General features: G+C 37.6%; 1 protein-coding gene across 1 annotated transcript in view; it reads left to right on the top strand.

Annotated features, from left to right (window-relative positions):
- The window catches only part of NDUFAF5 (NADH:ubiquinone oxidoreductase complex assembly factor 5), a 162,349-nt gene extending 157,086 nt beyond the window's left edge, over positions 1-5,263 (top strand). The window contains exon 11 of the mRNA XM_053712132.1: positions 5,086-5,263. Coding sequence (XP_053568107.1) covers positions 5,086-5,181 — 96 coding nt within the window. The 3' untranslated portion in view covers positions 5,182-5,263. The remainder of the gene's footprint in view (positions 1-5,085) is intronic.
- The last annotated feature ends 11,725 nt before the right edge of the window (positions 5,264-16,988 follow it).

Here is a 16,988-nt window from a genome sequence, read left to right as displayed (position 1 = left end):
ATTAGGGGTTAATTATTGTAGGAAGGTGGCGGCGACGTTGTGGGGGGCAGGTTAGGGGTTAATAAATATAATATAGGGGTCGGCGATGTTAGGGCAGCAGATTAGGGGTACATAGCTATAATGTAGCTGGCGGCGGCGTGCGGACGGCAGATTAGGGGTTAATAAGTGTAGGTAGCTGGCGGCGACGTTGTGGGGGGCAGATTAGGGGTTAATAAATATAATATAGGGGTCGGCGGTGTTTGGGGGCAGCAGATTAGGGGTACATAAGGATAACGTAGTTGGCGGTCGGCAGATTAGGGGTTAAAAAAATTTAATCAAGTGTCAGCGATGTGGGGGGGCCTCGGTTTAGGGGTACATAGGTAGTTTATGGGTGTTAGTGTACTTTAGGGCACAGTAGTTAAGAGCTTTATGAACCGACGTTAGCCCAGAAAGCTCTTAACTACTGACTTTTTTCTGCGGCTGGAGTTTTGTCGTTAGATTTCTAACGCTCACTTCAGACACGACTCTAAATACCGGAGTTAGAAAGATCCCATTGAAAAGATAGGATACGCAATTGACGTAAGGGGATCTGTGGTATGGAAAAGTCGCGGCTGAAAAGTGAGCGTTAGACCCTTTTTTGACTGACTCCAAATACCGGCGGTAGCCTAAAACCAGCGTTAGGAGCCTCTAACGCTGGTTTTCACGGCTACCGCCAAACTCCAAATCTAGGCCTTAATTTGCCGAGTCCGTACCTTCCTTTTTGTCTCATCTACATAAATAAGACTGAAACTGCAACATCTGATTGAAAAGTCTTCAGTGCTTTCGTGATATTCAGAGTTATCAACCTTGCTTATATGATTACACATATTACAGTGTAGTTTGCTTATAATCTTTGCAATATGCATTTAATAAAAAGAAAAAGCCAGACTTTGCACTCTATTCTGGGGCTATAGAGCACAAAAATGTATCTTTCTGCTCTGACAAAACAGGTAGATGTCCAGCCAAAAATACACATAATATAAAAACTTTTCAGTGTAAGGCTGAGTTGTTTTAAAGAAAGAATGGGAATAACCATGTACACTATTAGATAAGGAGGAAATAACCAAGGGGAAAAGCAAAAAGTGAGTAGAAAGTAAAAAGCAACACAGGGAGCGGGAAATTGTAGTTTCAGGGGACAAAAAGAGAGCTACAGATAAAGGGTAATCATTTGTGGTTTTGGTTTTAAATAATCTGTATTTTTAGTTTATGAAGAGCAGGTTTGCTTATATTTAAAAATAATTTGTTTGTATAGATTGCTCTTCGTCTTATTTATTTTGCTGCATTCTAAATAAATATGGAATATTTTGTAAGATTGTTTGAAATAATTCCTGATTACAAATCAACATTTTAATGTTAAAATCTGCTGCTGTGGTGACCAGTGCACATAAAGGGCCTCGGGGAAAGATGGCATCAAAGTGGTTAGAATGGACTAATATATGATAAAATGTGAGTCAACCAATGAAAAGTTATTTTCATCTGAAATGTCGCCAGAACAAAATAAGCTAAAAAAAAGTGTATTAGGCTGATTCAGCCACAAAAATGATGCAAATATTTAACAGATATTGTGAATGTTATGTAGAATTTTCTATAAAAGTAAAATATATTTACTGTTTACTTAATGTTCTGATCGATGTCTTGGCTAAATAAGGAATCTGGCTGACAGGATTTTGCCTCCTAAGAGACCAGGAGAATACCTAAAATGTCCCTGTTAGAGCAATACAACATCTGACAGTATAATGGAGAATCATTTCGTTTTAGTGATAGAACTAGCAGTGTTTTTTTTTATATACTTTGACAAATAAATATTGTGATTAACCATTTCACAAGGGAACCAATCACAGCCGAACAACAAGGCTATATTTAATAACTTATACATGTAATGTATGTTTATATGGTTTACATGAGAAGATCCTTAGATCTTCAGATTGGCCCTGGGGTGCAGAGAGAAATTTTCTTTAAAGGAACTGTGGGACGTCATTTAATGAGCAACTACTTGGCTGGTGGTTGCCTCTACTGATCACCCCTTCCTGTTGATACCTAATTTTTGCCAATTTTCTGCGGCCTATTCATTCTCATTCTTTCTTCTGCTCCTTCTTTGAGTCTACCACTTGTTTCTCTTGAATTATTCCTCCTTATACAAGTCCCTATCTCTTGAAGTCATTCTCTCTATGCCTCTCTCTATCCTGCTGTCTCTGATTCTCATTCCCCTCCTTTATTCATGCCTTACACACACTACACACACTCCTCCTCTCTTAAAGGGCCATAATACCCAAATGTTTAAACACTTGAAAGTGATGCAGCATAGCTGTAAAAAGCTGATTAGAAAATATCACCTGAACATCTCTATGTAAAAAAGAAAGATATTTTACCTCAAAAGTTCCTCAGTAGCCACCTCCCATTGTAAAGGATTTCTAAGCAGCATTTTAGTGTGTCTGTCCTGGGACATCTGAAGGGACTAGCATCGTGCACTCTCATATTATTTCACCAATCAGGTAAAGGAAGCTTACTATGAAATCTCATGAGAGTTAAGTCAAATCTCATGAGATCACAGTAAGAGTTCATGACCTCAGCACTGCTGATGCTGATTGGCTGCTGTTCATTTCTTCATTTTTTTAAAAATTTTTTACCTGCAGCTGGGAGCAGCTGAGTATAACTTTATAAACAGAACTTACTCTGGTGAGCTGAGGAGATTGTGAGGTAAAATATCTTCCTTTTTTACATAGAGATGCTCAGGTGATATTTTCCTGTCAGCTTTTTACAGTTATACTGCATCAGTTTCAAGTGATTTAACATATATGAGTATTATGTCCCTTTAAGCTGTAGTATAAAGGTTATTTCATCCACTTCTAATATCATTTTGACTTCTCACGATTCAAGGCATACACATCCTTATTAAACACTGCTTTGTTAGATGTAATTTGTTCATGCAGATATTAGGGTAGAAAGGAAAAGAAGGTTAACAAATCCTATAGTGAAGCAGCATTCACCTTATCCAACCTAATCATTTATGATTCTGCTTCTTCAGCTTTTTACACAAAACTGGGGTGGCATGCAGGATAGAACTTGTAAAGCCTGTCAGTGTGTGGGGTACGTTTTGTTTCATCTACAGTGGAAACAACGCTTTCTCATTTGATACATATTGTCATGGAATATGTACCAAGTGTATAAAAAATACCAGTGGGAAGATTTTAATTTTTTCATTAAAGGGACATGAAACCCCAAATTGTTCTTTAACGATTCAGACAGATCATACAATTTCAAAAAAGTTTCCAATTTACTTCTGTTATCAATTTTGCTTAGTTTTTATGTTATTCTTTGTTGAAGAGATATCTAGATAGGTAGCGTGCACATGTCTGGAGCACTACATAACAGGAAATACTGCTGCCATCTAGTGCTCTTGCTAATGTATAACATTCTTGCAAAATCGCTGCCGTATACTGCTGCAGACACGTGCACGCGCCTAATTTTACCTTCCTGCATTTCAGCAAAGTATATATATAAAAAAAAAATGATAATAGCCGTGTATATAAACATCTACAGAGAGAGCCAGATACATTATTCTATGTATCACAATAAGACAGAGACTGCAGCACTCTTTTTAAAGTATAATTTTATGCAAGGGTCAGACTAGTTACATGTGATATAACGGATGCAACATTCGAGATAGATATCAGACCCACGTTGTAAGCACACAATATGCAAAAAATTCAAAATATTACATAATCAATAAATAGCTTACACTAGTATAAAAGGCTATGCATAAAAACCAAGTGACCTCACCAAATGAGAGTGTACAAGACAGCTAGCATATATACCACAGATGAGATCAGCTACACCCCATCTGACACCTTGACCCCTCAGTAAAAACCAAAGGGGTAACGCCAGGACAGATACAAGCGGGGATCTAAGCTTTTATTCACTGGTACGATGCGTAGAATGAGGAGATAACATAAGCTCACATGTAGGACACTTGTTAAAGTACATAAACACATGAGTGATGAGGCCGAGTACACTACACCCCTACTAACCCTAGGATCCCCTTGAGAGAACCAAGGGAGCTATACCTTGGAAGTGTAGTACCTGGGGATCTAAGTGTCTCAGTAATTTCTCCCTACAACATCATAAGCATGTAACGGCATATATGGAATCTATAACAACGGCATATGCAGTACAGAGTACACGTTTAGTAAATGGTACTGATGTATTAGAGTATCAAGTCACAGTCCAGATAGGGCAGTATTATTAGAGAACACAGTCACTGTGTCTTACACTCCACTCTAGCTAAACTAACCACAATCTTCTGTATGTACTTATCGCAGCAATGCGTGCTTAGCATGAGTTATGTCACTTTTACCCTATCCCAGCTAGGCCATATAAATTACATGCCACAAATTCCGTTGGTTCCATCACACCCATCCGGTGTGTATAGGATCTGTCCGGATGCTTATGTGTAGAGTCTTCCTATGCTCCTTCAATTCAAAACTGGCGTCTCAAAGCACCAAACACTCTCACACGGTGAGAGAAGTCACGTGACACGGTCAGCCAATGCCAACGCACGTTTCATAAAGTGGGACGGGGCTTCCTCAGGGCTAGTTTGGTAACACCAGTTTGCACTATTTAAGTGCTCCTTGCTAACTCTTGCTAACTCAGCCCATAGCATTGGCTGACCGCATCACAAATGTAAACAACTTTCCAATTTACTTCTATTATCTAATTTGCTTTCTTCTTGGTATCCTTTGTTAAAAAGCATACCTAGGTAGACGCAGGAACTGGGAACTAAGTGCTAATTGGTGGCTGCACATATCTGCCTATTGTCATTGGCTTACCGATGTATGCAGCTAGCTCCCAGTAGTGCATTGCTGCTCCTTCAACAAAGGATACCAAGATAATTAAGCAAGATTTATAATAGAACTAAATTAGAAAGTTGTTTAAAATTGTATGCTATATTCATATCCTGAAATAAAAAATTGGGTTTTGTGTCCCTTTAAACATTGAGATGGGAATGGTTTGTTTATCTCTTCAGGTCTCTGGTTTTGAATATTCATATCGCGATTTGTATACTTTCAGGCAAAACCAGCCAAAAGAGGTTCTGCAACAGCATCATTTGATGATCTTGGAAGACTAAACAACAATGCACCAAAAACAAAAAAAGAAGACACATAAAGAACCTATGAATTCACTGAAATTTGATCTTCAATATAAATACATTTATTTTTAAGAAAGTGCAAATAAAAAGAAAATGTGAGCTTCTTGCTATTTTGTTGGGTTTGTTTTCAGCAAGTGATACAAATGTGAGTTAAAGGGACAGAGTGTACTGTGATGGTTTTTCCCTTTAATGTGTTCCGAATGATTTTTTGCTTTAAGTGTATTAAAATGTTTATAGATGGCTCCTTTACCTTTACTATACAAAAATAACTATATTCAAAATATAGCAGCACTATTACCTATAAAATACCAAAATTTTAAATGCTAAACATTATGGCTGGTAAATAATCTATTGTTCAATAATTTCCAAGTTGCTTAAACAACGCAACTAGTAGGTGATAAAATAAACAGATTTACCAAAAACTAAAATGAAACATATAAAACAGAAAATAATAAAGAACTTAATATGCTCCTTAATAAATGGATATTTAAATATCCCAATATATGCACAAAGGAGACACTGTTGTCTAATATTGGTCACTTATATATAAGAATAAATGCTGTATTACGTTTAGGATATAAATACCACAGATTGTCCAAATGGATCTGTTCTGTCCCAGAATAGGTTAAATGACAATGGTGTTATATAGCTTTAACTCTTTTGCAGGATATTCTTATAGCTGATACACAGAATCTTTCCGGTGCTGCTTGTCTCAGGGTCCTGATTGTATCCAGATCCTTACAACGACAAAACTGCAACAAGAAAAAAACAAGTGCATCCGCGATTCACAGTATCTATCTTTTATTAGATTACAAGTTAAGCCATAAAAATGAACACTTATAAGATATGTGCAAATGACATGCACGTAATAAAATGAAGCTGTTGTCCCACTATCAGGCAATACCGTAATGTCCAACTTTAGATCTGGAGCTGTATAACCGCTCTCAAGTTCTGTCACTCAGATTCAGTGGCTCAGCTTGTCCGGTAATGGTGATATAATTTCACCGAAGATATATAACGTCCTCCTTTGTCCTCCACGATGATACAAATGAAGGCAAGGCAAATTAACTCTCCTTCTGAACGCGTTTCGTTCACTCTCGGGTGAACTTTCTCAACAGACTTTGTGTGCTGAACAGCTGTTGGTTTGTAGTTTAAATTTACCGGACTCCCCTCTCATTGGATTCTGTCATATTACTCATGTTCTCCGGTGTTGAGCCTTTTACTAGTTGCGGTAGAAACCAATCTGTCCTATTATACATATAAATATCTAAAATAATACATATTATACATATCATGCAACATTACAATTGATTCTTATTTGTAACAGCTTGTTAAAATGTGTGCATTACTAAAAATACCTTTTTTTTAAAAACTATCAATTATAAAAACAAGCAGTTTACAATAACATATAAGAATTATAAATAAAGACAATTTTCCTTTTAAACCATGACCCGGTTTTTCTGTGGCACCATTCACCTTTTTCCTGTTCACGATATTCACTAAGTATCTGTGCGCTGACACAACCAGTTTTTCCTGATACAGACTCTTACCGAGAGTAGACTTTGGGGAGAACACTCCTGCCTCCTGAGCACACACCTGGTTGTTTGGCTTCGGAGGACTATCACTGTGACCGCTCACCTTTCCATCCGGTTCCCACGGGTCTCACGGTGAGACCCCCAGCATACTGACTGCTGGTTTGAACGTCAGCCTGCCTGCTAGCACCTTATTCACTTAAGGTGCCACTTCTTTTGTGAGTAGTATTTTGCACATTGTTTTAGCTCACCTGTTTTTGTACGATTCACACTATGTTGGCGCCCCTTGTTTATGTTTCATTCTAGACACCTGACCCATCACACACCGTGGACACAAGCAGAGAATTCAGCTCTTTTGCTTGTAAAGAAAAATACAACCCCCCCAACATTAAAACCCACCACCCACATACCCCTAATCTAACCCAAACCCCCCTTAAAATAACCTAACACTAATCCCCTGAAGATCATCCTACCTTTAGTCGTCTTCACTCAGCCGAGCCACCGATGGAACTGAAGAGGAGATCCGGAGTGGCAGAAGTGATCCTCCAAGGGAACAGCCAAAAGAATGCGAGCTCAATCTGATTGGCTGATTGGATCAGCCAATCGGATTGAACTTGAATCTGATTGGCTGATTCAATCAGCCAATCAGATTTTTTCTACCTTAATTCTGATTGGCTGATAGAATCCTATCAGCCAATCGAAATTGAAGGGACGCCATCTTGGATGACGTCCCTTAAAGGAGCCTTCATTCGTCGGTAGTCCGTCGGTAAAGAAGGATGTTCCGTGTCGGCGGGATGAAGATTGAAGATTGAAGACGCCGCTTGGAAGATGACATCGCCCGGATAGAAGACTTCTTCAGCGCCTCTTGGAAGATGACATCGCCCGGATGGAAAGACTTCTTCAGCACCGACTGGAGGATCACTTCATCGGGATGGAAGATTTCTCAGCGCCCCTTGGAGGATAACTTCTGCCGCTCCGGATCTCCTCTTCGGTTCCATCGCTGCTCTGCTGAGTGAAGACGACTCAAGGTAGGATTGATCTTCAGGGGATTAGTGTTAGGTTTATTTTAAGGGGGGTTTGGGTTAGATTAGGGGTATGTGGGTGGTGGGTTATAATGTTGGGGGGGGTTGTATTTTTCTTTTACAGACAAAAGGCCCTTTTAAGGGCTGGTAAGGTAAAAGAGCTGTGAACTTTTTAAATTTAGAATAGGGTAGGGAATTTTTTTATTTTGGGGGGCTTTGTTATTTTATTAGGGGGCTTAGATTAGGTCTAATTAGCTTAAAATTGTTGTAATATTTTTTAAATGTTTGTAACTTATTTTTTTTTTATTTTTTGTAACTTAGCTTTTTTTATTTTTTGTACTTTAGTTAGTTTATGTAATTGTATTTAATTGTAGTTATTTGTAGTTAATTTATTTAATGATAGTGTAGTGGTAATTTTGTATTTCTTTTAGCTAGGTAGTTATTAAATAGTTAATAACTATTTAATAACTATTCTAACTAGCTAAAATAAATACAAAGTTACCTGTAAAATAAATATAAATCCTAAGATAGCTACAATGTAATTATTAATTACATTGTAACTATCTTAGGGTTTATTTACAGGTAAGTATTTAGTTGTTAAATAGGATAATTTATTTAAGTATTTGTAGTGGTTAGGTGTAATTTTAACTTAGGTTTAGTTTTTATTTTACAGGTTAATTTCTCTTTATTTTAGCTAGGTAAGCTATTAAATAGTTAATAACTATTTAATAGCTATTGTACCTAGTTAAAATAAATTGAAATTTGCCTGTAAAATAAAAATAAATCCTAAGATAGCTACAATTTAATTATTATTTATATTGTAGCTATATTAGGGTTTATTTTAAAGGTAATGTATTTAGTTTTAAATAGGATTAATTTAGTTCATAATAGAAATATTATTTAGATTTATTTAATTAATATTTAAGTTAGGGGGTGTTAGGGTTGGTGTTAGACTTATTTTTAGGGGTTAATAATTTTATTACAGTGGCGGCGGTGTAGTAGAGGGCAGGATAGGGTTAATAAATTTATTATTGGTGGCGACGGTGTTGGGGGGGGCAGGATAGGGGTTAATAAATTTAATATAGGTTGCGGTGGTTTAGGCGTTAAACTATTTAGTTGCGGCGAGGTGCGGGATCAGCAGGATAGGGGTAAATAACTTTATTATAGAGGGGCGGCGGTATGGGGGGGCAGGATAGGGGGTTACTAGGTATAATGTAGGTGGCAGTGGGCTCCGGGAGCGGCGGTTTAGGGGTTAATACATTTATAAGAGTTGCGGCGGGGTCTAGGAGCGGCGGTTTAGGGGTTAATACATTTATAAGAGTTGCGGCGGGGTCTAGGAGTGGCGGTTTAGGGGTTAATACATTTATAAGAGTTGCGGCGGGGTCTAGGAGTGGCGGTTTAGGGGTTAATACATTTATAAGAGTTGCGGCGGGGTCTAGGAGTGGCGGTTTAGGGGTTAATACATTTATAAGAGTTGCGGCGGGGTCTAGGAGCGGCGGTTTAGGGGTAATACATTTAAAGAGTTGCGGCGGGGTCTAGGAGCGGCGGTTTTGGGGGTTAATACATTTATAAGAGTTGCGGCGGGGTCTAGGAGCGGCGGTTTAGGGGTTAATACATTTTATAAGAGTTGCGGCGGGGTTTAGGAGCGGCGGTTTTAGGGGTTAATACATTTATAAGAGTTGCGGGCGGGGTCTAGGAGTGGGCGGTGTTTAGGGGTTAGTAACTTTATTTAGTTGCGGGAGGCTCCGGGGGGCGCCGGGATAGGGGTTAGAATAGTGTAGTTAGTGTGGGTGCTTAGTGACAGGCTAGCAAGAAAGCTGTAAAAAAGCCGAAGAGCAGCGAGATCGGATGAGTGATAACTATCACAGTCCGCTGCTCATCGCCCCGTACTTGGTGCGCGGCTTTTTGACAGCTTTTTTGATAACTTAGGCGAATTTTTGCAGTTCCGCGGCGGCGATGTGAGGCGAGCTTAGGCGGGCGTATTGGGCCGGTGAAGGCAGGAAAAATAGACACGTTGATAACTAACCCCCATTATATCAGCTTCCTGCATATAGTTTGTTACATCTGTACAATTCCTCCGTATGCGTCTGAATTGGCCACTAGGAATATTTTTCTTCCAGAGGGGTAAATGGCCACTTGTGGCATGTAAAAACCCTTTTTTGTCAGTGGGTTTTCTAAAATTCCTCACAGCTATTTTATTAGAATTGTCTATGTATAGCACCAGATCCAAAAACTCTTATTTCTTTTAATAAAAATTTTATTAGTAAATTCAAGATTATATTCTGTTGTTGTTAATATATTTTATAAACTCTTCTGCTTCTTCCATAGATCCTTTCCAAATCATAATAATATCGTCTATGAATCTATAATACTTATATATATTGGTCTTAAATTGATGTTCACCCCAAATCATAGAATTTTCAAAACTTCCCATATAAATATTAGCGTAAGATGGGGCCATATTGGTCCCCATTGCTGTCCCTTGGATTTGTTTTCCTTCAAATAAAAAATAGTTATGGGTTTATATATATAACATGCTTAGAAAATCTACATGTATATCTGGCATATTCCAAGTTGTACTTAATGCTTTAAAAGCGTCTATACCTAAATATCCAGGAACATATAGATGTGGCAAAAAAGATTGTTGTTTATGCCCTATTATAGATGGAATGTCCGAGTACACTTGGAACTGGGATAGAACAAACAAACATAACATTAGAGATAGAACTACATGTAATTCAACATATGTAGTATACCAACTGACTTGTATTTGTGGGATGATATATATAGGGCGCACCAAACGTAAAATAAAATGGAGGGTCTATGAACACTTAAATAATATTAAAAATGGTTTGGAGGGTCATAGTGTATCCCCCCATTGCAAAATAAAACATCAATGTAGCAGTGTAGGAATCACATTTAAAGTTCTGGAGTATATTAATAATCATAATAGTAATGGTAACCATCTTCTAAAACTTAGAAAAGCAAAAACAAAATGGATTAATCAATTAGAAAGTTTAAATCCAAGAGGATTAAATATAGAGATTGACCTCCAAGCGTTTATGGTTTGGTATAGTATGTACATTATAAGCCTGTTCCATAGATTGTGTGAATCTGATAGATAGGGTAGAGGGTTAAAACAGTGTATCAAAGAATTAATTTTAATATATCCAAAAGATGTGTTATTATGTATCAAGAACATTTTATTTTAGTATGTACTGTGTCCTGAAGTTTAATATATTCTAGTATTAAATTGTATTATAAAAATTATATATCAATTAAATGTTCTTAAATATAATGAATTAGGGTAGGATATTTAACCTCTTAAGGACATATGACGGAATTTTTCCGTCATAAAACAATTGAGCAAACTGAAAGCTGTGTCCTTAAAGGGTTAAAGTGAATAAATTTTAGTAAGAATTTTCTAAATTAATTTTAAGGTGTTTTAGGGTTAAGGTATTAATTCTCATATGTTATTGTAAACTGCTTGTTTTTATAATTGATTGTTTTTTAAAAAAAAAAGGTATTGTTAGTAATTCACGAACTTTAACAAGCTGTTACAAATAAGAATCAATTGTAATGTTGCATGATATGTATAATATGTATTATTTTAGATATTTATATGTATAATAGGACAGATTGGTTTCTACAGCAACTAGTAAAAGGCTCAGCGCCGGAGAACATGAGTAATATGACAGAATCCAATGAGAGGGGAGCCCGGTAAATTTAAACTACAAACCAACAGCTGTTCAGCACACAAAGTCTGTTGAGAAAGTTCACCCGGGAGTGAACAAAACGCTTTCAGAAGGAGAGTTCATTTGCCTTGCCTTCATTTGTATCATCGTGGAGGACAAAGGAGGACGTTATATATCTTCGGTGAAATTATATCACCATTACCGGACAAGCTGAGCTACTGAATCTGAGTGACAGAACTTGAGAGCGGTTATACAGCTCCAGATCTAAAGTTGGACATTACGGTATTGCCTGATAGTGGGACAACAGCTTCATTTTATTACATGCATGTCATTTGCACATATCTTGTAAATGTGCATTTTTATGGCTTAACTTGTAATCTAATAAAAGATAGATACGGTTTTGCTGTGAGGCCAAAAAGTGAGCGGTACAGCCTAAAATGACAAGATCCGTACCGCCATCTAAAGTCAGTAGTTATGAGTTTTACGCTACAAAGCTGTAGATAAAACTCATAACTAAACTGTCACAAAGTACACTAACACCCATAAACTACTTATTAACCCCTTAACCAAAGCCGTCCCGCATCGCAAATACTAAAATAAAATGATAACCCCTAATTTGCTGCTCCAGACATCACCCGCCACTTAAAAAAATTAATTAACCCCTATTCCGCCATGTCCCGACATCATCGCCACTATAATAAACCTATTAACCCCTAAACCACCCGCCCTCCCCGCATCGCAAACAGTATTAAAATATTATTAACCCCTAATCTGCCGTCCGCTCACACCGCCGCTATAATAAACCTATTAACCCCTAAACCTAACGTAACCCTAACACCCCCTAACTTAAATATAATTAAAATAAATCTAAATAAAACTTACTATTATTACCTAAATAATTCCTATTTAAAACTAAATACTTACCTGTAAAATAAACCCTAAGCTATCTACAATATAATTAATAGTTACATTGTAGCTATCTTAGGTTTTATTTTATTTCACAGCTAACTTTGTATTATTTTAACTAGGTAGACTAGTTAGTAAATAGTTATTAACTATTTACTAGCTACCTAGTTAAAATAAATACAAATTTACCTGTAAAATAAAACCTAACCTGAGTTACACTAACACCTAACATTAAATAAATTAAATTAATAAAATATAATTATCTAAATTACAAAAAAAAAAACACTAAATTACACAAAATAAAAAAAGAAATGATCAAAAATAAAAACGAATTGCTCCTAATCTAATAGCCCTATCAAAATTAAAAAGCCCCCCCCCAAAATAAAAAAAAACCTAGCCTACACTAAATTGCCAATGGCCCTTAAAAGGGCCTTTTGCGCGGCATTGCCCCAAAGAAATCAGCTCTTTTACCTGTAAAAAAAAACAAACAAACAACCCCCAACAGTAAAACCCACCACCAATGTTCCAATCAGTCAATAGAATGCAAGCTCAATCCTATTGGCTGATTGGATCAGCCAATAGGATTTTTTCACCTTTAATTCCTATTGGCTGATAGAATTCTATCAGCCAATAGGAATTCAAGGGACGTCATCTTTGATGATGTCCCTTAAAGGGAACCTTTAGTGTACGGCTGAGACCGTATGAAGAGGATGCTCTGCACCGGATGTTTTGAAGATGGACCCGCTCCGCGCTGGATGGATGAAGATAGAAGATGCCGTCTGGATGAAGACTTCTGGCCGCTTTGATGAGGACTTCTGCCCGCTTTGATGAGGACTTTGCCGGCTGGATGAGGATGGATGTCCGGTCTTCCAAAACTCTAAGTGGATCGTTTTGGATTAGTGTTAGGTTTTTTTAAGCGTTTTGTTGGGTGGGTTTTATTTTTAGCTTAGGGTTTGGGCAATGTAAAAGAGCTAAATGCCCTTTTAAGGGCAATGCACATCCAAATGTCCTTTTCAGGGCAATGGTTAGCTTAGGTTTATTTAGTTAGGATTTTATTTGGGGGGTTTGGTTGTGTGTGTGGTGGATTTTACTGTTGGGGGGTTGGTTGGTTGTTTTTTAAAGGTAAAAGAGTTTATTTCTTTGGAGCAATGCCCCACAAGAAGCCCTTTTAAGGGCCATTGGCAGTTTAGAGTAGGCTAGGGTTTTTTTTTTTTTTTTTTTTAGGAAAAATTGTTTATTTCTGTTTAAAACATACATGTGTAAAAAAAAAATACGATGATCATTTGCAAAACAAAGATTAAAGGCTTAGGCCTCGTGCTAAATATAGAGTCCATACATATCTCAGATAAGTGAGTCCATAAGGAGTTCAATAGAGTCCAAACTGTAGAACCCCTTTGAAAGATGAACCAGTAAAGTTCCCAACATTGAGGGCCTTGCATTTTCACAATTTTTCCTTCTTTTTTGTAACAAAATAACCAAAGTAAACTAGTAACAATAAACATTGAACAGTTATAATTTCCATGTGTGTGCATTAATTCTTGGTCGAAGCATACATGTATCTGTGTGTTTTCATCTAAACAAATACATCTGGTATCAACGCAATATGACATTAAGGAGTATTAACATCTAAGCCTGGAATGTGAAAGTCTGTGACAACCCATAGAACACAACGTCATCTTAGGAAAGTAGAGGGATTCGTCTTGAGTAGTCTGTATGTAGTTGATTAGTGTATACAAAGGAGTCGTGGTAGGGCCCTAAGTGGGTCTAGAATCCCACAGAAACAATATCTCTGCATGATTGTCTAATTTGTTTATTAAAAGATAGTGATATCTTTCCAGCTTGAGATTGAGTTGTATCTCTTGTATCCACTCAGCTAGGGTGGGAATTGATTCTTTTTTCCACAGTCTTGGAATTAGTTGATTTGCACTGTTAATCATTATTTGTAGTAGTTTATAGTGTAGTTGTGAGTTAAGTTTGGGGTATTTGTGGAACAGGTAGATAGTCGGGTCGTGAGGCATCGAAGTGCCAATGGTGTTTTGTATATATGGTATAATAGATGTCCAAAATGCTTGAATTTTAGGACAGGCCCACCAAATATGGAATAGCGTGCCCTCTTCCCTACACTGTCTCCAGCAGCGGTTAGAAGAACCAGGAAAGAGATGCTTGAGTCTCTGTGGTGTGAGATACCACCTAGTTAATAATTTCATGTTGGTTTCTATAAGTTTAGCCGAATGTGCCGACCGTTTCACCGCTGTGAAAATTGAATGCCATTCTGTAATTGGGATTAAAAATGGTAAGTCTCTATTCCAAGCTTTAGTAAATGTTGGTAAATCGGTTTCAATTGGTGTAGTCAATAGTTTATATGTACGAGAAATTGTGTGAAAGTTAGAAGAGGAAGAACTGCACAGTATCTCAAATTGTGTTCGCTGCCTATTTAGGTGGGATTTATGTGAGGACTGAAAGTAGTGGCTAAGTTGGAGGTACCGAAACCACATACTGAAAAATCCATTGCCCAAGGATTCCATGGAGTGTCTAGGTAGTAAATTACCATCTTCTGTCAATACATAGGCTGGTAACAAAAGATGAATGTCCTTGGTACCTGTGGGGGTGAAAGTGAGTCCCGGTGGAAAGTTATCATTCTGTAGTATAGGTGTCAGTGGAGAGGGTATTGAGGACAAATTAGGGTGTGTTTTAACTATCTCTATCCATGTATTAAAAGTCTCATGTATGATTGGGTTATTAAGGTATTTGGTCTTGGATCGATATATATCAGTCCAACACATAGAGCCCAGTTGGGTACAACCGGAGAGTTCATGCTCAAGTTTAACCCATTGTTTATGATGATGCTCTTCAAACGAGCACCAATCTATAATTCTTGAAAGAAATATGGCGTTTCTGTATTCCCTTATGTTTGGGACCCCTAAGCCTCCCTGGGTGGTGTTTCTGTATAGGGTTGATTTGGCAATTCTTGGTGGTTTGGCTTTCCAAATATAAGCGTTAATGATTGATTGGAGTTTTGGGATCATGGCTTTTTGGAGGGGGATGGGTACGGTCTGTAAAATATATAAAATCTTAGGGAGTAATGTCATTTTAGCTGCTCCTATTCTACCCAACCAGGATATAGATTTAGGGGACCAAGTCTCAGTGTTTGAGAGTATATGTGATGTTAGTGAGTCATAGTTGAGTTTGATTAACTCCTCTTGAGTTGGGGATAGATATATGCCTAAGTATTTAAAGGATTGAGTATTGAATTAAATGGGGCAATATATTGGAGGTGTATTAAGTCTGTCTGAGTGACGTGAACTGGTAGAATGACTGACTTCTCATAATTTATAGAAAAATTAGACAAGTCTCCATAGTCCTTGAGAATTGAGTGAGCCGCCTTGAGGGATCTTACAGGATTTGTGAGCGTCATAAGGAGGTCGTCTGCAAATAGGGCCAGTTTGTACTCTGAAGTTTTGATTTTAATACCTTCCACTAAATTTGAGGAGCATAAAATAGCAGCCAGAACTCCCATAGACAAAACAAATAGTAAGGGAGAAAGAGGGCAACCTTGACGGGTACCATTTCGGATTGGGAAGGGATCTGACAAGAGGCCATTGACCTTGATTTTGGCTGTAGGGACAGTATATAGTGCAGTGATTTTAGATATAAAATCTTTTGTAAGCCAAATTTGTGTAAGGTGCATGTCAAAAAACGTCCAATCCAACCGATCAAACGCCTTTTCGGCATCTGTAGAGATAAAAAGGGTTGGAATACTCTGTCTATATGAATATTGAAGTAAGTGTAATGTCTTAACTGTATTGTCCTTGGCTTCTCTTTGCGGGACAAACCCTGTTTGGTCATTGTGAATCAGATATGGAAGTGATAAATTCAGTCGATTGGCCAGGATCTTGGAATAGATCTTGAGATCTACATTCAGCAAAGATATAGGTCTAAAGTTTGATGGTGTATCTGTTGGTTTACCCGGCTTGGGCAGGACTGTAATAAGTGCCTCCAGCATGCTTGGTGGGAATGGATGTTCTGGGCCTATGGAATTGAAGAGTTGTAAAAGGTGAGGAAAGAGAATTGGTTTATAAGTTTTGTAATAGAGATTACTAAAGCCATCCGGCCCAGGGCTTTTACCATTCTTAAGTGACTGAATAGCGGTGTCTAACTCCTGAGGAGTGATGGCTTGGCTTAGGAGCTGGAGGTGTTCAGGATGGACTTGTGGAAGTTGAAGTTGGTCTAAATATTTTTTGCATTTTTGAGCGTGTTCCTCAATGGGACGGGAAGGACATAGATTATAAAGTTTATTATAATAATTACGAAACTCATTGGCTATTATTTTAGAGTTTGTGGTTTTTGAGGATGCATTAACCTTTAAGGACTGTACATAGGTAGAGGATTGCTTACTTTTAAGAGCTCTAGCCAAGAGTTTTCCTGGTTTGTTCCCTTGTGTAAAGTATTTTTAGCGCAAGAGAAAGGCAGTATTCTGAGCTTTAATATCTAGGAGGTCATTAAGTTGGAGTCTAGCCGCGTTTAACTTATTTAAAATATCTAAGTCTGTGGGGTGACGTTTGTGAGTGTAGTCTAGTTTGTTTATTTCTTGTGAGAGCGTGAGATATTTCTGTTTGGTTTGTTTGTTTTTAATGGCCTTATGCTTAATTAATATCCCTCTGATAACACA

The sequence above is a fragment of the Bombina bombina genome, chromosome 4, assembly GCF_027579735.1.
Source record: "Bombina bombina isolate aBomBom1 chromosome 4, aBomBom1.pri, whole genome shotgun sequence".
Taxonomy (NCBI): domain Eukaryota; kingdom Metazoa; phylum Chordata; class Amphibia; order Anura; family Bombinatoridae; genus Bombina; species Bombina bombina.
This window is presented reverse-complemented; position numbering and strand designations above follow the sequence as displayed.